At 45.4% G+C, this 25,068-nt stretch overlaps 1 protein-coding gene across 1 annotated transcript in view; it reads left to right on the top strand.

Moving 5' to 3' along the window:
- The window catches only part of LOC121554538 (calcium uniporter protein, mitochondrial), a 38,353-nt gene that overhangs the window by 7,845 nt on the left and 5,440 nt on the right, over window positions 1–25,068 (top strand). Inside the window, exon 2 of the mRNA XM_045211892.1 lies at window positions 14,883–14,940. Coding sequence (XP_045067827.1) covers window positions 14,883–14,940 — 58 coding nt within the window. The remainder of the gene's footprint in view (window positions 1–14,882; window positions 14,941–25,068) is intronic.

Below are 25,068 nucleotides of genomic sequence, written 5' to 3' on the forward strand. Positions count from 1 at the left end.
TTGACAACAGCAGGCCTATAGTCTATCTTATTGACAACAGCAGGCCTATAGTCTATCTTATTGACAACAGCAGGCCTATAGTCTATCTTATTGACAACAGCAGGCCTATAGTCTATCTTATTGACAACAGCAGGCCTATAGCCTATCTTATTGACAACAGCAGGCCTATCTTATTGACAACAGCAGGCCTATAGTCTATCTTATTGACAACAGCAGGCCTATAGTCTATCTTATTGACAACAGCAGGCCTATCTTATTGACAACAGCAGGCCTATAGCCTATCTTATTGACAACAGCAGGCCTATAGTCTATCTTATTGACAACAGCAGGCCTATAGTCTATCTTATTGACAACAGCAGGCCTATAGTCTATCTTATTGACAACAGCAGGCCTATAGCCTATCTTATTGACAACAGCAGGCCTATAGTCTATCTTATTGACAACAGCAGACCTATAGTCTATCTTATTGACAACAGCAGGCCTATAGCCTATCTTATTGACAACAGCAGGCCTATCTTATTGACAACAGCAGGCCTATAGTCTATCTTATTGACAACAGCAGGCCTATAGCCTATCTTATTGACAACAGCAGGCCTATCTTATTGACAACAGCAGGCCTATCTTATTGACAACAGCAGGCCTATAGCCTATCTTATTGACAACAGCAGGCCTATCTTATTGACAACAGCAGGCCTATAGTCTATCTTATTGACAACAGCAGGCCTATAGTCTATCTTATTGACAACAGCAGGCCTATAGTCTATCTTATTGACAACAGCAGGCCTATAGCCTATCTTATTGACAACAGCAGGCCTATCTTATTGACAACAGCAGACCTATAGTCTATCTTATTGACAACAGCAGGCCTATAGTCTATCTTATTGACAACAGCAGGCCTATAGCCTATCTTATTGACAACAGCAGGCCTATAGTCTATCTTATTGACAACAGCAGGCCTATAGTCTATCTTATTGACAACAGCAGGCCTATAGCCTATCTTATTGACAACAGCAGGCCTATAGCCTATCTTATTGACAACAGCAGGCCTATAGTCTATCTTATTGACAACAGCAGGCCTATAGTCTATCTTATTGACAACAGCAGGCCTATAGCCTATCTTATTGACAACAGCAGGCCTATAGTCTATCTTATTGACAACAGCAGGCCTATAGTCTATCTTATTGACAACAGCAGGCCTATCTTATTGACAACAGCAGGCCTATAGTCTATCTTATTGACAACAGCAGACCTATCTTATTGACAACAGCAGGCCTATAGCCTATCTTATTGACAACAGCAGGCCTATAGTCTATCTTATTGACAACAGCAGGCCTATAGCCTATCTTATTGACAACAGCAGACCTATAGTCTATCTTATTGACAACAGCAGACCTATCTTATTGACAACAGCAGGCCTATAGCCTATCTTATTGACAACAGCAGGCCTATAGCCTATCTTATTGACAACAGCAGACCTATAGTCTATCTTATTGACAACAGCAGGCCTATAGTCTATCTTATTGACAACAGCAGGCCTATAGCCTATCTTATTGACAACAGCAGGCCTATCTTATTGACAACAGCAGGCCTATAGTCTATCTTATTGACAACAGCAGGCCTATCTTATTGACAACAGCAGGCCTATCTTATTGACAACAGCAGGCCTATAGTCTATCTTATTGACAACAGCAGGCCTATAGTCTATCTTATTGACAACAGCAGGCCTATAGCCTATCTTATTGACAACAGCAGGCCTATCTTATTGACAACAGCAGGCCTATAGTCTATCTTATTGACAACAGCAGGCCTATCTTATTGACAACAGCAGGCCTATCTTATTGACAACAGCAGGCCTATAGCCTATCTTATTGACAACAGCAGGCCTATAGTCTATCTTATTGACAACAGCAGGCCTATAGTCTATCTTATTGACAACAGCAGGCCTATAGCCTATCTTATTGACAACAGCAGGCCTATAGTCTATCTTATTGACAACAGCAGGCCTATCTTATTGACAACAGCAGGCCTATCTTATTGACAACAGCAGGCCTATCTTATTGACAACAGCAGGCCTATAGTCTATCTTATTGACAACAGCAGGCCTATAGTCTATCTTATTGACAACAGCAGGCCTATCTTATTGACAACAGCAGGCCTATCTTATTGACAACAGCAGGCCTATCTTATTGACAACAGCAGGCCTATCTTATTGACAACAGCAGGCCTATCTTATTGACAACAGCAGGCCTATCTTATTGACAACAGCAGGCCTATCTTATTGACAACAGCAGGCCTATCTTATTGACAACAGCAGGCCTATCTTATTGACAACAGCAGGCCTATAGTCTATCTTATTGACAACAGCAGGCCTATAGTCTATCTTATTGACAACAGCAGGCCTATAGCCTATCTTATTGACAACAGCAGGCCTATCTTATTGACAACAGCAGGCCTATAGTCTATCTTATTGACAACAGCAGGCCTATAGTCTATCTTATTGACAACAGCAGGCCTATAGTCTATCTTATTGACAACAGCAGGCCTATAGTCTATCTTATTGACAACAGCAGGCCTATAGTCTATCTTATTGACAACAGCAGGCCTATAGTCTATCTTATTGACAACAGCAGGCCTATCTTATTGACAACAGCAGGCCTATAGCCTATCTTATTGACAACAGCAGGCCTATAGCCTATCTTATTGACAACAGCAGGCCTATAGTCTATCTTATTGACAACAGCAGGCCTATAGCCTATCTTATTGACAACAGCAGGCCTATAGTCTATCTTATTGACAACAGCAGGCCTATAGTCTATCTTATTGACAACAGCAGGCCTATAGTCTATCTTATTGACAACAGCAGGCCTATAGCCTATCTTATTGACAACAGCAGGCCTATCTTATTGACAACAGCAGGCCTATAGTCTATTTTATTGACAACAGCAGGCCTATAGTCTATCTTATTGACAACAGCAGGCCTATAGTCTATCTTATTGACAACAGCAGGCCTATAGTCTATCTTATTGACAACAGCAGGCCTATAGTCTATCTTATTGACAACAGCAGGCCTATAGTCTATCTTATTGACAACAGCAGGCCTATCTTATTGACAACAGCAGGCCTATAGCCTATCTTATTGACAACAGCAGGCCTATAGTCTATCTTATTGACAACAGCAGGCCTATAGTCTATCTTATTGACAACAGCAGGCCTATAGTCTATCTTATTGACAACAGCAGGCCTATAGTCTATCTTATTGACAACAGCAGGCCTATAGTCTATCTTATTGACAACAGCAGGCCTATCTTATTGACAACAGCAGACCTATAGCCTATCTTATTGACAACAGCAGGCCTATCTTATTGACAACAGCAGGCCTATAGTCTATCTTATTGACAACAGCAGGCCTATAGTCTATCTTATTGACAACAGCAGGCCTATAGTCTATCTTATTGACAACAGCAGGCCTATAGCCTATCTTATTGACAACAGCAGGCCTATAGTCTATCTTATTGACAACAGCAGACCTATAGTCTATCTTATTGACAACAGCAGGCCTATAGCCTATCTTATTGACAACAGCAGGCCTATAGCCTATCTTATTGACAACAGCAGGCCTATAGCCTATCTTATTGACAACAGCAGACCTATAGTCTATCTTATTGACAACAGCAGGCCTATAGCCTATCTTATTGACAACAGCAGGCCTATAGTCTATCTTATTGACAACAGCAGGCCTATAGTCTATCTTATTGACAACAGCAGGCCTATAGTCTATCTTATTGACAACAGCAGGCCTATAGCCTATCTTATTGACAACAGCAGGCCTATAGTCTATCTTATTGACAACAGCAGGCCTATAGCCTATCTTATTGACAACAGCAGGCCTATCTTATTGACAACAGCAGGCCTATAGTCTATCTTATTGACAACAGCAGGCCTATAGCCTATCTTATTGACAACAGCAGGCCTATCTTATTGACAACAGCAGGCCTATCTTATTGACAACAGCAGGCCTATAGCCTATCTTATTGACAACAGCAGGCCTATCTTATTGACAACAGCAGGCCTATAGTCTATCTTATTGACAACAGCAGGCCTATAGTCTATCTTATTGACAACAGCAGGCCTATAGTCTATCTTATTGACAACAGCAGGCCTATAGCCTATCTTATTGACAACAGCAGGCCTATCTTATTGACAACAGCAGACCTATAGTCTATCTTATTGACAACAGCAGGCCTATAGCCTATCTTATTGACAACAGCAGGCCTATAGTCTATCTTATTGACAACAGCAGGCCTATCTTATTGACAACAGCAGGCCTATAGCCTATCTTATTGACAACAGCAGGCCTATAGCCTATCTTATTGACAACAGCAGGCCTATAGTCTATCTTATTGACAACAGCAGGCCTATAGTCTATCTTATTGACAACAGCAGGCCTATAGCCTATCTTATTGACAACAGCAGGCCTATAGTCTATCTTATTGACAACAGCAGGCCTATAGTCTATCTTATTGACAACAGCAGGCCTATAGTCTATCTTATTGACAACAGCAGGCCTATAGTCTATCTTATTGACAACAGCAGGCCTATAGCCTATCTTATTGACAACAGCAGGCCTATAGTCTATCTTATTGACAACAGCAGACCTATAGTCTATCTTATTGACAACAGCAGGCCTATAGCCTATCTTATTGACAACAGCAGGCCTATAGCCTATCTTATTGACAACAGCAGGCCTATAGTCTATCTTATTGACAACAGCAGGCCTATCTTATTGACAACAGCAGGCCTATAGCCTATCTTATTGACAACAGCAGGCCTATAGTCTATCTTATTGACAACAGCAGACCTATCTTATTGACAACAGCAGGCCTATAGTCTATCTTATTGACAACAGCAGGCCTATAGCCTATCTTATTGACAACAGCAGGCCTATCTTATTGACAACAGCAGGCCTATCTTATTGACAACAGCAGGCCTATAGTCTATCTTATTGACAACAGCAGGCCTATCTTATTGACAACAGCAGACCTATAGTCTATCTTATTGACAACAGCAGACCTATAGCCTATCTTATTGACAACAGCAGGCCTATAGTCTATCTTATTGACAACAGCAGGCCTATAGTCTATCTTATTGACAACAGCAGGCCTATAGTCTATCTTATTGACAACAGCAGGCCTATCTTATTGACAACAGCAGGCCTATCTTATTGACAACAGCAGGCCTATAGTCTATCTTATTGACAACAGCAGGCCTATAGTCTATCTTATTGACAACAGCAGGCCTATAGTCTATCTTATTGACAACAGCAGGCCTATCTTATTGACAACAGCAGGCCTATAGCCTATCTTATTGACAACAGCAGGCCTATAGCCTATCTTATTGACAACAGCAGGCCTATAGTCTATCTTATTGACAACAGCAGGCCTATAGTCTATCTTATTGACAACAGCAGGCCTATAGCCTATCTTATTGACAACAGCAGGCCTATAGTCTATCTTATTGACAACAGCAGGCCTATAGCCTATCTTATTGACAACAGCAGGCCTATCTTATTGACAACAGCAGGCCTATAGCCTATCTTATTGACAACAGCAGGCCTATAGTCTATCTTATTGACAACAGCAGGCCTATAGTCTATCTTATTGACAACAGCAGGCCTATAGTCTATCTTATTGACAACAGCAGGCCTATAGCCTATCTTATTGACAACAGCAGGCCTATCTTATTGACAACAGCAGGCCTATAGCCTATCTTATTGACAACAGCAGGCCTATAGTCTATCTTATTGACAACAGCAGGCCTATAGTCTATCTTATTGACAACAGCAGACCTATCTTATTGACAACAGCAGGCCTATAGCCTATCTTATTGACAACAGCAGGCCTATCTTATTGACAACAGCAGGCCTATAGTCTATCTTATTGACAACAGCAGGCCTATAGTCTATCTTATTGACAACAGCAGGCCTATAGCCTATCTTATTGACAACAGCAGACCTATAGTCTATCTTATTGACAACAGCAGGCCTATAGTCTATCTTATTGACAACAGCAGGCCTATAGCCTATCTTATTGACAACAGCAGGCCTATAGCCTATCTTATTGACAACAGCAGACCTATAGTCTATCTTATTGACAACAGCAGGCCTATAGTCTATCTTATTGACAACAGCAGGCCTATCTTATTGACAACAGCAGGCCTATAGTCTATCTTATTGACAACAGCAGGCCTATAGTCTATCTTATTGACAACAGCAGGCCTATCTTATTGACAACAGCAGGCCTATAGTCTATCTTATTGACAACAGCAGGCCTATAGTCTATCTTATTGACAACAGCAGGCCTATAGCCTATCTTATTGACAACAGCAGGCCTATCTTATTGACAACAGCAGGCCTATAGTCTATCTTATTGACAACAGCAGGCCTATCTTATTGACAACAGCAGGCCTATAGTCTATCTTATTGACAACAGCAGGCCTATAGTCTATCTTATTGACAACAGCAGGCCTATCTTATTGACAACAGCAGGCCTATCTTATTGACAACAGCAGGCCTATAGTCTATCTTATTGACAACAGCAGGCCTATAGTCTATCTTATTGACAACAGCAGGCCTATAGCCTATCTTATTGACAACAGCAGGCCTATAGCCTATCTTATTGACAACAGCAGGCCTATAGTCTATCTTATTGACAACAGCAGGCCTATCTTATTGACAACAGCAGGCCTATCTTATTGACAACAGCAGGCCTATAGTCTATCTTATTGACAACAGCAGACCTATAGTCTATCTTATTGACAACAGCAGACCTATAGTCTATCTTATTGACAACAGCAGGCCTATCTTATTGACAACAGCAGGCCTATAGTCTATCTTATTGACAACAGCAGGCCTATCTTATTGACAACAGCAGGCCTATCTTATTGACAACAGCAGGCCTATAGCCTATCTTATTGACAACAGCAGGCCTATAGTCTATCTTATTGACAACAGCAGGCCTATAGCCTATCTTATTGACAACAGCAGGCCTATAGCCTATCTTATTGACAACAGCAGGCCTATAGTCTATCTTATTGACAACAGCAGGCCTATAGCCTATCATTTTAACAGCAGGCCTATCTTATTGACAACAGCAGGCCTATCTTATTGACAAAGCATGTCTATCTTATTGACAACAGCAGGCCTATAGCCTATCTTATTGACAACAGCAGGCCTATCTTATTGACAACAGCAGGCCTATAGTCTATCTTATTGACAACAGCAGGCCTATAGCCTATCTTATTGACAACAGCAGGCCTATCTTATTGACAACAGCAGGCCTATAGTCTATCTTATTGACAACAGCAGGCCTATAGTCTATCTTATTGACAACAGCAGGCCTATAGTCTATCTTATTGACAACAGCAGGCCTATAGCCTATCTTATTGACAACAGCAGGCCTATAGTCTATCTTATTGACAACAGCAGGCCTATAGCCTATCTTATTGACAACAGCAGGCCTATAGTCTATCTTATTGACAACAGCAGGCCTATCTTATTGACAACAGCAGGCCTATAGCCTATCTTATTGACAACAGCAGGCCTATAGTCTATCTTATTGACAACAGCAGGCCTATCTTATTGACAACAGCAGGCCTATAGCCTATCTTATTGACAACAGCAGGCCTATAGCCTATCTTATTGACAACAGCAGGCCTATAGCCTATCTTATTGACAACAGCAGGCCTATCTTATTGACAACAGCAGGCCTATAGCCTATCTTATTGACAACAGCAGGCCTATAGTCTATCTTATTGACAACAGCAGGCCTATAGTCTATCTTATTGACAACAGCAGGCCTATAGTCTATCTTATTGACAACAGCAGGCCTATCTTATTGACAACAGCAGGCCTATAGTCTATCTTATTGACAACAGCAGGCCTATAGTCTATCTTATTGACAACAGCAGGCCTATAGCCTATCTTATTGACAACAGCAGACCTATAGTCTATCTTATTGACAACAGCAGGCCTATAGTCTATCTTATTGACAACAGCAGGCCTATAGCCTATCTTATTGACAACAGCAGGCCTATAGTCTATCTTATTGACAACAGCAGGCCTATCTTATTGACAACAGCAGGCCTATAGCCTATCTTATTGACAACAGCAGGCCTATAGTCTATCTTATTGACAACAGCAGGCCTATAGTCTATCTTATTGACAACAGCAGGCCTATAGCCTATCTTATTGACAACAGCAGGCCTATAGTCTATCTTATTGACAACAGCAGGCCTATCTTATTGACAACAGCAGGCCTATAGCCTATCTTATTGACAACAGCAGGCCTATAGTCTATCTTATTGACAACAGCAGACCTATAGCCTATCTTATTGACAACAGCAGGCCTATCTTATTGACAACAGCAGGCCTATAGTCTATCTTATTGACAACAGCAGGCCTATAGTCTATCTTATTGACAACAGCAGGCCTATCTTATTGACAACAGCAGGCCTATAGTCTATCTTATTGACAACAGCAGGCCTATAGTCTATCTTATTGACAACAGCAGGCCTATAGTCTATCTTATTGACAACAGCAGACCTATCTTATTGACAACAGCAGGCCTATAGTCTATCTTATTGACAACAGCAGGCCTATAGCCTATCTTATTGACAACAGCAGGCCTATAGTCTATCTTATTGACAACAGCAGGCCTATAGCCTATCTTATTGACAACAGCAGGCCTATCTTATTGACAACAGCAGGCCTATAGTCTATCTTATTGACAACAGCAGGCCTATAGCCTATCTTATTGACAACAGCAGGCCTATAGTCTATCTTATTGACAACAGCAGGCCTATAGTCTATCTTATTGACAACAGCAGGCCTATAGTCTATCTTATTGACAACAGCAGGCCTATAGTCTATCTTATTGACAACAGCAGGCCTATAGCCTATCTTATTGACAACAGCAGGCCTATAGTCTATCTTATTGACAACAGCAGGCCTATAGTCTATCTTATTGACAACAGCAGGCCTATAGTCTATCTTATTGACAACAGCAGGCCTATAGTCTATCTTATTGACAACAGCAGGCCTATAGTCTATCTTATTGACAACAGCAGGCCTATAGCCTATCTTATTGACAACAGCAGGCCTATAGTCTATCTTATTGACAACAGCAGGCCTATAGTCTATCTTATTGACAACAGCAGGCCTATAGCCTATCTTATTGACAACAGCAGGCCTATCTTATTGACAACAGCAGGCCTATCTTATTGACAACAGCAGGCCTATAGTCTATCTTATTGACAACAGCAGGCCTATCTTATTGACAACAGCAGACCTATAGTCTATCTTATTGACAACAGCAGGCCTATAGTCTATCTTATTGACAACAGCAGGCCTATAGCCTATCTTATTGACAACAGCAGGCCTATAGTCTATCTTATTGACAACAGCAGGCCTATAGCCTATCTTATTGACAACAGCAGGCCTATCTTATTGACAACAGCAGGCCTATAGCCTATCTTATTGACAACAGCAGGCCTATCTTATTGACAACAGCAGGCCTATAGTCTATCTTATTGACAACAGCAGGCCTATAGTCTATCTTATTGACAACAGCAGGCCTATAGTCTATCTTATTGACAACAGCAGGCCTATAGTCTATCTTATTGACAACAGCAGGCCTATAGTCTATCTTATTGACAACAGCAGGCCTATAGTCTATCTTATTGACAACAGCAGGCCTATCTTATTGACAACAGCAGGCCTATAGTCTATCTTATTGACAACAGCAGGCCTATCTTATTGACAACAGCAGGCCTATCTTATTGACAACAGCAGGCCTATAGCCTATCTTATTGACAACAGCAGGCCTATCTTATTGACAACAGCAGGCCTATAGTCTATCTTATTGACAACAGCAGGCCTATAGTCTATCTTATTGACAACAGCAGGCCTATCTTATTGACAACAGCAGGCCTATCTTATTGACAACAGCAGGCCTATAGCCTATCTTATTGACAACAGCAGGCCTATCTTATTGACAACAGCAGGCCTATAGTCTATCTTATTGACAACAGCAGGCCTATAGTCTATCTTATTGACAACAGCAGGCCTATAGTCTATCTTATTGACAACAGCAGGCCTATAGTCTATCTTATTGACAACAGCAGGCCTATAGTCTATCTTATTGACAACAGCAGGCCTATAGTCTATCTTATTGACAACAGCAGGCCTATCTTATTGACAACAGCAGGCCTATAGTCTATCTTATTGACAACAGCAGGCCTATCTTATTGACAACAGCAGGCCTATCTTATTGACAACAGCAGGCCTATAGCCTATCTTATTGACAACAGCAGGCCTATCTTATTGACAACAGCAGGCCTATAGTCTATCTTATTGACAACAGCAGACCTATAGCCTATCTTATTGACAACAGCAGGCCTATAGTCTATCTTATTGACAACAGCAGGCCTATAGCCTATCTTATTGACAACAGCAGACCTATAGTCTATCTTATTGACAACAGCAGGCCTATAGTCTATCTTATTGACAACAGCAGGCCTATAGTCTATCTTATTGACAACAGCAGGCCTATAGTCTATCTTATTGACAACAGCAGGCCTATCTTATTGACAACAGCAGGCCTATAGTCTATCTTATTGACAACAGCAGGCCTATAGTCTATCTTATTGACAACAGCAGGCCTATAGTCTATCTTATTGACAACAGCAGGCCTATCTTATTGACAACAGCAGGCCTATAGTCTATCTTATTGACAACAGCAGGCCTATAGTCTATCTTATTGACAACAGCAGGCCTATAGTCTATCTTATTGACAACAGCAGGCCTATAGTCTATCTTATTGACAACAGCAGGCCTATAGTCTATCTTATTGACAACAGCAGGCCTATAGTCTATCTTATTGACAACAGCAGGCCTATAGTCTATCTTATTGACAACAGCAGGCCTATAGTCTATCTTATTGACAACAGCAGGCCTATAGTCTATCTTATTGACAACAGCAGGCCTATAGTCTATCTTATTGACAACAGCAGGCCTATAGTCTATCTTATTGACAACAGCAGGCCTATCTTATTGACAACAGCAGGCCTATAGTCTATCTTATTGACAACAGCAGGCCTATAGTCTATCTTATTGACAACAGCAGGCCTATAGTCTATCTTATTGACAACAGCAGGCCTATAGCCTATCTTATTGACAACAGCAGGCCTATAGCCTATCTTATTGACAACAGCAGGCCTATCTTATTGACAACAGCAGGCCTATAGTCTATCTTATTGACAACAGCAGACCTATAGTCTATCTTATTGACAACAGCAGACCTATAGTCTATCTTATTGACAACAGCAGGCCTATCTTATTGACAACAGCAGGCCTATAGCCTATCTTATTGACAACAGCAGGCCTATAGTCTATCTTATTGACAACAGCAGGCCTATAGTCTATCTTATTGACAACAGCAGGCCTATAGTCTATCTTATTGACAACAGCAGGCCTATCTTATTGACAACAGCAGGCCTATAGTCTATCTTATTGACAACAGCAGGCCTATAGTCTATCTTATTGACAACAGCAGGCCTATAGCATATCTTATTGACAACAGCAGGCCTATAGTCTATCTTATTGACAACAGCAGGCCTATAGTCTATCTTATTGACAACAGCAGGCCTATAGCCTATCTTATTGACAACAGCAGGCCTATAGTCTATCTTATTGACAACAGCAGGCCTATAGTCTATCTTATTGACAACAGCAGGCCTATAGTCTATCTTATTGACAACAGCAGGCCTATAGCCTATCTTATTGACAACAGCAGGCCTATAGTCTATCTTATTGACAACAGCAGGCCTATAGTCTATCTTATTGACAACAGCAGGCCTATAGCCTATCTTATTGACAACAGCAGACCTATAGCCTATCTTATTGACAACAGCAGAGAGCACTGGCCATATCCCCGCTGAGTACACGCTGCGCATATTCACTCTTTATCATTGTTGGGTCAGTGCCACTTAAAAGTTTGTTTTTGGACAATAATTTCCTCCTCCAGTTTAGATGGACGTAACATCATATTAGTGTCTCCTCTTCTCATTGGTCTATTATATGGACAACATCATATTAGTGTCTCCTCTTCTCATTGGTCTATTATATGGACAACATCATATTAGTGTCTCCTCTTCTCATTGGTCTATTATATGGACAACATCATATTAGTGTCTCCTCTTCTCATTGGTCTATTATATGGACAACATCATATTAGTGTCTCCTCTTCTCATTGGTCTATTATATGGACAACATCATATTAGTGTCTCCTCTTCTCATTGGTCTATTATATGGACAACATCATATCATATTATTGTCTCCTCTTCTCATTGGTCTATTATATGGACAACATCATATTAGTGTCTCCTCTTCTCATTGGTCTATTATATGGACAACATCATATTAGTGTCTCCTCTTCTCATTGGTCTATTATATGGACAACATCATATTAGTGTCTCCTCTTCTCATTGGTCTATTATATGGACAACATCATATTAGTGTCTCCTCTTCTCATTGGTCTATTATATGGACAACATCATATTAGTGTCTCCTCTTCTCATTGGTCTATTATATGGACAACATCATATTAGTGTCTCCCCTTCTCATTGGTCTATTATATGGACAACATCATATTAGTGTCTCCCCTTCTCATTGGTCTATTATATGGACAACATCATATTAGTGTCTCCTCTTCTCATTGGTCTATTATATGGACAACATCATATTAGTGTCTCCTCTTCTCATTGGTCTATTATATGGACAACATCATATTAGTGTCTCCTCTTCTCATTGGTCTATTATATGGACAACATCATATTAGTGTCTCCTCTTCTCATTGGTCTATTATATGGACAACATCATATTAGTGTCTCCCCTTCTCATTGGTCTATTATATGGACAACATCATATTAGTGTCTCCTCTTCTCATTGGTCTATTATATGGACAACATCATATTAGTGTCTCCTCTTCTCATTGGTCTATTATATGGACAACATCATATTAGTGTCTCCCCTTCTCATTGGTCTATTATATGGACAACATCATATCATATTATTGTCTCCTCTTCTCATTGGTCTATTATATGGACAACATCATATTAGTGTCTCCTCTTCTCATTGGTCTATTATATGGACAACATCATATTAGTGTCTCCCCTTCTCATTGGTCTATTATATGGACAACATCATATTAGTGTCTCCTCTTCTCATTGGTCTATTATATGGACAACATCATATTAGTGTCTCCCCTTCTCATTGGTCTATTATATGGACAACATCATATTAGTGTCTCCTCTTCTCATTGGTCTATTATATGGACAACATCATATTAGTGTCTCCCCTTCTCATTGGTCTATTATATGGACAACATCATATTAGTGTCTCCTCTTCTCATTGGTCTATTATATGGACAACATCATATTAGTGTCTCCTCTTCTCATTGGTCTATTATATGGACAACATCATATTAGTGTCTCCTCTTCTCATTGGTCTATTATATGGACAACATCATATTAGTGTCTCCTCTTCTCATTGGTCTATTATATGGACAACATCATATTAGTGTCTCCCCTTCTCATTGGTCTATTATATGGACAACATCATATTAGTGTCTCCTCTTCTCATTGGTCTATTATATGGACAACATCATATTAGTGTCTCCCCTTCTCATAGGTCTATTACAGTGGCTTGCGAAAGTATTCACCCCCCTTGGCATTTTTCCTATTTTGTTGCCTTACAACCTGGAATTAAAATTGTGACAGGTTGGCAGTATGTTGGTATCCTAGTGACAGGTTGGCAGTATGTTGGTATCCTAGTGACAGGTTGGCAGTATGTTGGTATCCTAGTGACAGGTTGGCAGTATGTTGGTATCCTAGTGACAGGTTGGCAGTATGTTGGTATCCTAGTGACAGGTTGGCGGTATGTTGGTATCCTAGTGACAGGTTGGCAGTATGTTGGTATCCTAGTGACAGGTTGGCAGTATGTTGGTATCCTAGTGACAGGTTGGCAGTATGTTGGTATCCTAGTGACAGGTTGGCAGTATGTTGGTATCCTAGTGACAGGTTGGCAGTATGTTGGTATCCTAGTGACAGGTTGGCAGTATGTTGGTATCCTAGTGACAGGTTGGCAGTATGTTGGTATCCTAGTGACAGGTTGGCAGTATGTTGGTATCCTAGTGACAGGTTGGCAGTATGTTGGTATCCTAGTGACAGGTTGGCAGTATGTTGGTATCCTAGTGACAGGTTGGCAGTATGTTGGTATCCTAGTGACAGGTTGGCAGTATGTTGGTATCCTAGTGACAGGTTGGCAGTATGTTGGTATCCTAGTGACAGGTTGGCAGTATGTTGGTATCCTAGTGACAGGTTGGCAGTATGTTGGTATCCTAGTGACAGGTTGGCAGTATGTTGGTATCCTAGTGACAGGTTGGCAGTATGTTGGTATCCTAGTGACAGGTTGGCAGTATGTTGGTATCCTAGTGACAGGTTGGCAGTATGTTGGTATCCTAGTGACAGGTTGGCAGTATGTTGGTATCCTAGTGACAGGTTGGCAGTATGTTGGTATCCTAGTGACAGGTTGGCAGTATGTTGGTATCCTAGTGACAGGTTGGCAGTATGTTGGTATCCTAGTGACAGGTTGGCAGTATGTTGGTATCTTAGTGACAGGTTGGCAGTATGTTGGTATCCTAGTGACAGGTTGGCAGTATGTTGGTATCCTAGTGACAGGTTGGCAGTATGTTGGTATCTTAGTGACAGGTTGGCAGTATGTTGGTATCCTAGTGACAGGTTGGTAAATGTTTCTCTCTCTTCTCCAGTCCAGACATGGTGCACCAAGACCAGCTCACTACTACAGCACCCTACCACCTGCCCCAGGTAACACACCCTACCACCTGCCCCAGGTAACACACCCTACCACCTGCCCCAGGTAACACACCCTACCACCTGCCCCAGGTAACACACCCTACCACCTGCCCCAGGTAACACACCCTACCACCTGCCCCAGGTAACACACCCTACCACCTGCCCCAGGTAACACACCCTACCACCTGCCCCAGGTAACACACCCTACCACCTGCCACAGGTAACACACCCTACCACCTGCCCCATGTAACACACCCTACCACCTGCCCCAGGTAACACACACACACCCTACCACCTGCCCCAGGTAACTCACCCTACCACCTGCCCCAGGTAACACACCCTACCACCTGCCCCAGGTAACACACCCTACCACCTGCCCCAGGTAACACACCCTACCACCTGCCCCAGGTAACACACCCTACCACCTGGCCCAGGTAACACACCCTACCACCTGCCCCAGGTAACACACCCTACCACCTGCCCCAGGTAACACACCCTACCACCTGCCCCCAGGTAACACACCCTACCACCTGGCCCAGGTAACACACCCTACCACCTGCCCCAGGTAACACACCCTACCACCTGCCCCAGGTAACACACCCTACCACCTGCCCCAGGTACACACCCTACCACCTGCACCAGGTAACACACCCTACCACCTGCCCCAGGTAACACACCCTACCACCTGCCCCAGGTAACACACCCTACCACCTGCCCCAGGTAACACACCCTACCACCTGCCACAGGTAACACACCCTACCTCCTGCCCCAGGTAACTCACCCTACCACCTGGCCCAGGTAACACACCCTGCCCCAGGTAACACACCCTACCACCTGCACCAGGTAACACACCCTGCCCCAGGTAACACACCCTACCACCTGCACCAGGTAACACACCCTGCCCCAGGTAACACACCCTACCACCTGCACCAGGTAACACACCCTACCACCTGCCCCAGGTAACACACCCTACCACCTGGCCCAGGTAACACACCCTACCACCTGCCCCAGGTAACACACCCTACCACCTGCCCCAGGTAACACACCCTACCACCTGCCCCAGGTAACACACCCTACCACCTGCCACAGGTAACACACCCTACCACCTGGCCCAGGTAACACACCCTACCACCTGCCCCAGGTAACACACCCTACCACCTGCCCCAGGTAACACACCCTACCACCTGCCCCAGGTAACACACCCTACCACATGCCCCAGGTAACACACCCTACCACCTGCCCCAGGTAACACACCCTACCACCTGCACCAGGTAACACACCCTGCCCCAGGTAACACACCCTACCACCTGCACCAGGTAACACACCCTGCCCCAGGTAACACACCCTACCACCTGCACCAGGTAACACACCCTACCACCTGCCCCAGGTAACACACCCTACCACCTGCCCCAGGTAACACACCCTACCACCTGCCCCAGGTAACACACCCTACCACCTGCCCCAGGTAACACACCCTACCACCTGCACCAGGTAACACACCCTGCCCCAGGTAACACACCCTACCACCTGCACCAGGTAACACACCCTACCACCTGCCCCAGGTAACACACCCTACCACCTGCCCCAGGTAACACACCCTACCACCTGCCCCAGGTAACACACCCTACCACCTGGCCCAGGTAACTCACCCTACCACCTGCCCCAGGTAACACACCCTACCACCTGCCCCAGGTAACACACCCTACCACCTGCCCCAGGTAACACACCCTACCACCTGGCCCAGGTAACACACCCTACCACCTGCCCCAGGTAACACACCCTACCACCTGCCCCAGGTAACACACCCTACCACCTGGCCCAGGTAACACACCCTACCATCTGCCCCAGGTAACACACCCTACCACCTGCACCAGGTAACACACCCTACCACCTGCCCCAGGTAACACACCCTACCACCTGCCACAGGTAACACACCCTACCACCTGCCCCAGGTAACACACCCTGCCCCAGGTAACACACCCTACCACCTGCCCCAGGTAACACACCCTACCACCTGCCCCAGGTAACACACCCTGCCCCAGGTAACACACCCTACCACCTGCCCCAGGTAACACACCCTACCACCTGCCCCAGGTAACACACCCTACCACCTGCACCAGGTAACACACCCTACCACCTGGCCCAGGTAACACACACACACCCTACCACCTGCCCCAGGTAACACACCCTACCACCTGCCCCAGGTAACACACCCTACCACCTGCCCCAGGTAACACACCCTACCACCTGCCCCAGGTAACACACCCTACCACCTGCACCAGGTAACACACCCTACCACCTGGCCCAGGTAACACACACACACCCTACCACCTGCCCCAGGTAACACACCCTACCACCTGCCACAGGTAACACACCCTACCACCTGCCCCAGGTAACACACCCTACCACCTGCCCCAGGTAACACACCCTACCACCTGCCCCAGGTAACACACCCTACCACCTGCCCCAGGTAACACACCCTACCACCTGCCCCAGGTAACACACCCTACCACCTGCACCAGGTAACTCACCCTACCACCTGGCCCAGGTAACACACACACACCCTACCACCTGCCCCAGGTAACACACCCTACCACCTGCCCCAGGTAACACACCCTACCACCTGCCCCAGGTAACACACCCTACCACCTGGCCCAGGTAACACCCTACCACCTGGCCCAGGTAACACACCCTACCACCTGGCCCAGGTAACACACCCTACCACCTGGCCCAGGTAACACACCCTACCACCTGGCCCAGGTAACACACCCTACCACCTGGCCCAGGTAACACACCCTACCACCTGCCCCAGGTAACACACCCTACCACCTGCCCCAGGTAACACACCCTACCACCTGGCCCAGGTAACACACCCTACCATCTGCCCCAGGTAACACACCCTACCACCTGCACCAGGTAACACACCCTACCACCTGCCCCAGGTAACACACCCTACCACCTGCCACAGGTAACACACCCTACCACCTGCCCCAGGTAACACACCCTACCACCTGCCACAGGTAACACACCCTACCACCTGCACCAGGTAACTCACCCTACCACCTGGCCCAGGTAACACACACACACCCTACCACCTGCCCCAGGTAACACACCCTACCACCTGGCCCAGGTCAACACACCCTACCACCTGCCCCAGGTAACACACCCTACCACCTGCCCCAGGTAACACACCCTACCACCTGCCCCAGGTAACACACCCTACCACCTGGCCCAGGTAACACACACACACCCTACCACCTGCCCCAGGTAACACACCCTACCACCTGCCCCAGGTAACACACCCTACCACCTGCCCCAGGTAACACACCCTACCACCTGCCCCAGGTAACACACCCTACCACCTGCCACAGGTAACACACCCTACCACCTGCCACAGGTAACACACCCTACCACCTGCCACAGGTAACACACCCTACCACCTGCCCCAGGTAACACACCCTACCACCTGCCCCAGGTAACACACCCTGCCCCAGGTAACACACCCTACCACCTGCCCCAGGTAACACACCCTACCACCTGCCCCAGGTAACACACCCTGCCCCAGGTAACACACCCTACCACCTGCACCAGGTAACACACCCTACCACCTGCCCCAGGTAACACACCCTACCACCTGCCCCAGGTAACACACCCTACCACCTGCCCCAGGTAACACACCCTACCACCTGCCCCAGGTAACACACCCTACCACCTGGCCCAGGTAACACACCCTACCATCTGCCCCAGGTAACACACCCTACCACCTGGCCCAGGTAACACCCTACCACCTGGCCCAGGTAACACACCCTACCATCTGCCCCAGGTAACACACACACACCCTACCACCTGCCCCAGGTAACACACCCTACCACCTGCCCCAGGTAACACACCCTACCACCTGCCCCAGGTAACTCACCCTACCACCTGGCCCAGGTAACACACCCTACCACCTGGCCCAGGTAACACACCCTACCACCTGCCCCAGGTAACACACCCTGCCCCAGGTAACACACCCTACCACCTGCCCCAGGTAACACACCCTACCACCTGCCCCAGGTAACACACCCTACCACCTGCCACAGGTAACACACCCTACCACCTGGCCCAGGTAACACACCCTACCACCTGCCCCAGGTAACACACACACACCCTACCACCTGGCCCAGGTAACACACCCTACCACCTGCCCCAGGTAACACACCCTACCACCTGCCCCAGGTAACACACCCTACCACCTGCCCCAGGTAACACACCCTACCACCTGCCCCAGGTAACACACCCTACCACCTGCCCCAGGTAACACACCCTACCACCTGGCCCAGGTAACACACCCTACCACCTGCCCCAGGTAACACACCCTGCCCCAGGTAACACACCCTACCACCTGCCCCAGGTAACACACCCTGCCCCAGGTAACACACCCTACCACCTGGCCCAGGTAACACACCCTACCACCTGCCCCAGGTAACACACCCTACCACCTGGCCCAGGTAACACACCCTACCATCTGCCCCAGGTAACACACCCTACCACCTGCACCAGGTAACACACCCTACCACCTGCCCCAGGTAACACACCCTACCACCTGCACCAGGTAACACACCCTACCACCTGCCCCAGGTAACACACCCTACCACCTGCCCAGGTAACACACCCTACCACCTGCCCCAGGTAACACACCCTGCCCCAGGTAACACACCCTACCACCTGGCCCAGGTAACACACCCTACCACCTGCCCCAGGTAACACACCCTACCACCTGCCCCAGGTAACACACCCTACCACCTGCCCCAGGTAACACACCCTACCACCTGCCCCAGGTAACACACCCTACCACCTGCCCCAGGTAACACACCCTACCACCTGCCACAGGTAACACACCCTACCACCTGCCACAGGTAACACACCCTACCACCTGGCCCAGGTAACACACCCTACCACCTGCCCCAGGTAACACACACACACTTTGTCTCTGAAAAAGTGTTCTATTGAAAAGGTTTTGTTACCTACATGTTTAATTTGGATCTCACGATGCGGTTATGCCCTGTGGACACTACACGACTTTCAAAATGCTAACATGGCTGAGCCTCTCACATTCAACAACATCCTTACCTGGCTGAGCCTCTCACATTCAACAAAATCCTTACCTGGCTGAGCCACTCACATTAAACAAAATCCTTACCTGGCTGAGCCACTCACATTAAACAAAATTCTTACCTGGCTGAGCCACTCACATTCAACAAAATCCTTACTTGGCTGAGCCACTCACATTCAACCGTCATTTTTTGACTTGCCAATGTAGTGGTGTGCGCACTAAACAATGTGGATTCTTCACTTGGTCGTGAGGATTCTCCTAACCACCACGCTGTCTCGCAAAAACTATGATGTGATGATTAAATTGTTAACGTGGCTATAAACGAGCTGTGGCCCAAACCAGCCTCGTAAAAGTTTTCAGTCAGACATTCACGCGGGGCATACAGAGTTGACATTTCTAGCCAACAGTTTGACTTGAGTAACATTGCTTGTGAACTTCAGCGCTGTAACGATTTGACACTTTGGCGTTTGGTTAAAGGCAAGCGCAATCGCATACTGGTAGTCATGGCTCCTGCTGGAGAGTCTACACATTCTGGGTGATGATAAAACAACGTCATCATCTCACTGGCTTCGTCTCTGACCCGCTCACAATGAATGAGCGTCGCGAGCAGGCAATGAGATGGGGATTTAGTCTCCGATCTCAAAAAAAACTTGTCCGGATTGTCCTGGGCTTGTGGCTGTTTTAAATCTGCCCTGCACCCTGCCCTGTCTCGAACCGCATGGCGTACAGGCGTTGGCCTACGTTGCTACCATGGCACCCAAAGCTCCATGGCGTACAGGCGTTGGCCTACGTTGCTACCATGGCACCCAAAGCTCCATGGCGTACAGGCGTTGGCCTGCGTTGCTACCATGGCACCCAAAGCTCCATGGCGTACAGGCGTTGGCCTACGTTGCTACCATGGCACCCAAAGCTCCATGGCGTACAGGCGTTGGCCTACGTTGCTACCATGGCACCCAAAGCTCCATGGCGTACAGGCGTTGGCCTACGTTGCTACCATGGCACCCAAAGCTCCATGGCGTACAGGCGTTGGCCTACGTTGCTACCATGGCACCCAAAGCTCCATGGCGTACAGGCGTTGGCCTACGTTGCTACCATGGCACCCAAAGCTCCATGGCGTACAGGCGTTGGCCTACGTTGCTACCATGGCACCCAAAGCTCCATGGCGTACAGGCGTTGGCCTACGTTGCTACCATGGCACCCAAAGCTCCATGGCGTACAGGCGTTGGCCTACGTTGCTACCATGGCACCCAAAGCTCCATGGCGTACAGGCGTTGGCCTACGTTGCTACCATGGCACCCAAAGCTCCATGGCGTACAGGCGTTGGCCTACGTTGCTACCATGGCACCCAAAGCTCCATGGCGTACAGGCGTTGGCCTGCGTTGCTACCATGGCACCCAAAGCTCCATGGCGTACAGGCGTTGGCCTGCGTTGCTACCATGGCACCCAAAGCTCCATGGCGTACAGGCGTTGGCCTGCGTTGCTACCATGGCACCCAAAGCTCCATGGCGTACAGGCGTTGGACTACGTTGCTACCATGGCACCCAAAGCTCCATGGCGTACAGGCGTTGGCCTACGATTTTACCATGGCACCCAAAGCTCCATGGCGTACAGGCGTTGGCCTACGATGCTACCATGGCACCCAAAGCTCCATGGCGTACAGGCGTTGGCCTACGTTGCTACCATGGCACCCAAAGCTCCATGGCGTACAGGCGTCGGCCTACGTTGCTTCCATGGCTCCCAAAGCTAAAGCTGGGACTAATGGAGAGGACAGGGTTTCTCTATCACAACTGGAGGATCTTTTAAATGAACAAAAAGGGTTCTACAAGCAGTTGCTTCAAGAGCTCTGTCCAAATACCGATGGACTCAACTAACAAAAGAATGGACGATCAGACCAGAGAGGGCCTGAAGAACAATTTTGCAGTTATCCCAGGGAGAGGTGAAGAGACTTGCAGTAAGATGACAAAAAAAACTGGAAGTCCTCTCGATATAATATTCCATTTTATTTGGAACGGCAAGCCAGACAAAATGAAACGGGCCAATTTATATAATGAATATGAATTCCCAGGGCAGAAATGATGAAAAATGTAAGCATTAGACCTCTCACTAAAGGCTTCAGTCATACAAAAAACTATACTTAAATCCAAACTGGTTCTCTAGGAGATTAGTAAGAATGTCTCACCCCATGTTCAAGAATGGCCTTTTTCCCTTTATTCAGAATACAACCTTGGTTATTTGAAAATGAAATAATCTAAAAAATATCGCTATTTTTAAAACAAGCCATAGAAATTTGGTTGCATTTACAGTTTAATCCACCTGAAAAGACAGAACAAATATTACAACAAATATTATGGCTAAACTCAAATATACTAATTGATTTTAAAAAACAATATTTCTGGAAAAAAATCTTAAACTGTATAATTTTTGTAAATTATTTCATAAATAGGACTCTTGGAGTTATGTCGCACAGGCAGCTAACAGAAATATATGGAAATGTCTGCTCTACCCAAAATTACAACCAACTAATTGCAGCATTACCGCAAAAATGGAAGAGGCAAGTGGAAGGGGGAGAAAGTAAGGAACTTGTCTGTCGGCATTAAAGACCAAAATGGTTAAAGAAAACTGTGATGAATAAAAAGAACCAACAAAAGTTGTCAAAATGGCTTAAGGACAACAAAGTCAAGGTATTGGAGTGGCCATCACAAAGCCATGACCTCAATCCTATAGAAAATGTGTGGGCAGAACTGAAAAAGCGTGTGCGAGCAAGGAGGCCTACAAACCTGACTCAGTTACACCAGCTCTGTCAGGAGGAATGGGCCAAAATTCACCCAACTTATTGTGGGAAGCTTGTGGAAGGCTACCCGAAACGTTTGACCCAAGTTAAACAATTTAAAGGCAATGCTACCAAATACTAATTGAGTGTATGTAAACGTCTGACCCACTGGGAATGTGATGAAAGAAATAAAAGCTGAAATAAATAATTATCTCTACAATTATTCTGACATTTCACATTCTTAAAATAAAGTGGTGATCCTAACTAACCTAAGACAGGGAATTTTTACTAGGATTAAATGAAGAGAATTGTGAAAAACTGAATTTAAATGTATTTGGCTAAGGTGTATGTAATCTTCCCACTTCAACTGTACAAATAGATTGCAAAACAGTTGGGAAGAGATTTTCGATTTACTGATTCCATGGCACATGGTTTATGAACTGATACACAAAACGACACCGGATTCAAAACTTAGAATTGTTCAATTTAAATTATTATACAAAATTATTGCAACCAATAGAATGTTATACACAGTGCATTCAGAAAGTATTCAGTGCATTCAGAAAGTATTCAGCCTTATTCTAAAATTGATTAAATCAAACATTTTCCTCATCATAATGACAAAGAAAAAACAGGTTTTTAATTTTGCAACTTTATTAAAAATAATAAACAGAAATACCTTATTTACATAAGTATTCAGACCCTTTGCTATGAGACCGTCTAAATTGAGCTCAGGTACATCCTGTTTCCATTGATAATCCTTGAGATGTTTCTACAACTTGATTGGAGTCCACCTGTGGTAAATTCAATTGATTAGACATGATTTGGAAAGGCACACACCTGTCTATATAAGGTCCCACAGTTGACAGTGCATGTCAGAGCAAAAACCAAGCCATTAGGTCGAAGGAATTGTCCATAGAGCTCCGAGACAGGATTGTGTTGAGGCACAGATCTGGGGAAGGGTTCCAAAAAATGTCTTTGGTCTGATGAAACCAAGATTGAACTCTTTGGCCTGAATGCCAAGGGTCACATCTGGAAGAAACCTGGCACCATCCCTACGGTGAAGCATGGTGGTGGCAGCATCATGCTGTGGGGATGTTTTTCAGCGGCAGGGACTGGGAGACTAGTCAGGATCGAGGGAAAGATGAACGGAGCAAAGTACAGAGATATCCTTGATGAAAACCTGCTCCAGAGCGCTCAGGACCTCAGACTGGGGCGAAGGTTCACCTTCCAACTGGACAACGACCTGAAGCACACAGCAAAGACAATGCAGGACTGGCTTCGGGACAAGTCTCTGAATGTCCTTGAGTGGCCCAGCCAGAGCCCGGACTTGAACCCAATCGAACATCTCTGGAGAGACCTGAAAATAGATGTGCAGCGACGCTCCCCATCCAACCTGACAGAGCTTGAGAGGATCTGCAGAGAAGAATGGGAGAAACTCCCCAAATACAGGTGTGCCATTTGGGGATACCCAAGAAGACTCGAGGCTGTAATCGCTGCCAAAGGTGCTTCAACAAAGTACTGAGTAAAGGGTCTGAATACTTCTGTAAATTAGAAAAACCTGTTTTTGCTTTGTCATTATGGAGTATTGTGTGTAGATTCATGAGGGGATTTGTATTTTTTTTAAACAATTTTAGAATAAAACTGTAACGTAACAAGATGTGGACAAAGTCAAGGGGTCTGAATACTTTCCGAATGCATTGTATGGGGGGGGTTACATCCATCCCAGCTCTGCAGATTTTGCTGCGAATAATCATTAAATCATTTGTTTTGGTACTGTCCATATGTAGCTTGTTTTTGGTCGCAGGTTCAGGAATGGCTGAAGAATTATAACTAACTCTGCAAATAGCACTGCTGGGTGGTTTGAAAAGTCATACTCAATCAATCAATAATATAATAATACTCTTAGCAAAAATGTTTAATTTACAATCTGTAGAAACAATGAGAATAGATTAGGTTCAGAACATCACAGCACAGTAGAAAAATATATGTCAGATAGAAATCCAATATGGATGGTGTTAAGAGATAGATGGGAGGTGTTGAATGGAGCTGAAGGATGGGACTAAAAATAACAAAATAACTATTGTAAAATATACTGTGTCTGTAAAATGTATATAGTATGTATAAGATAGAAGCCTAAGTGTTGTTGTCCATTAGTTTACTCCAATTAGGGAAGGGCTGCATGAGGCAAATGGTGGTCACACCAGATACTGACTGGTTTTCTGAACAACGTCCCTACATATTTTTTTAAAGGTATCAGTGACCAACAGATGCA

This window comes from Coregonus clupeaformis, chromosome 39, assembly GCF_020615455.1.
Source record: "Coregonus clupeaformis isolate EN_2021a chromosome 39, ASM2061545v1, whole genome shotgun sequence".
NCBI lineage: Eukaryota > Metazoa > Chordata > Actinopteri > Salmoniformes > Salmonidae > Coregonus > Coregonus clupeaformis.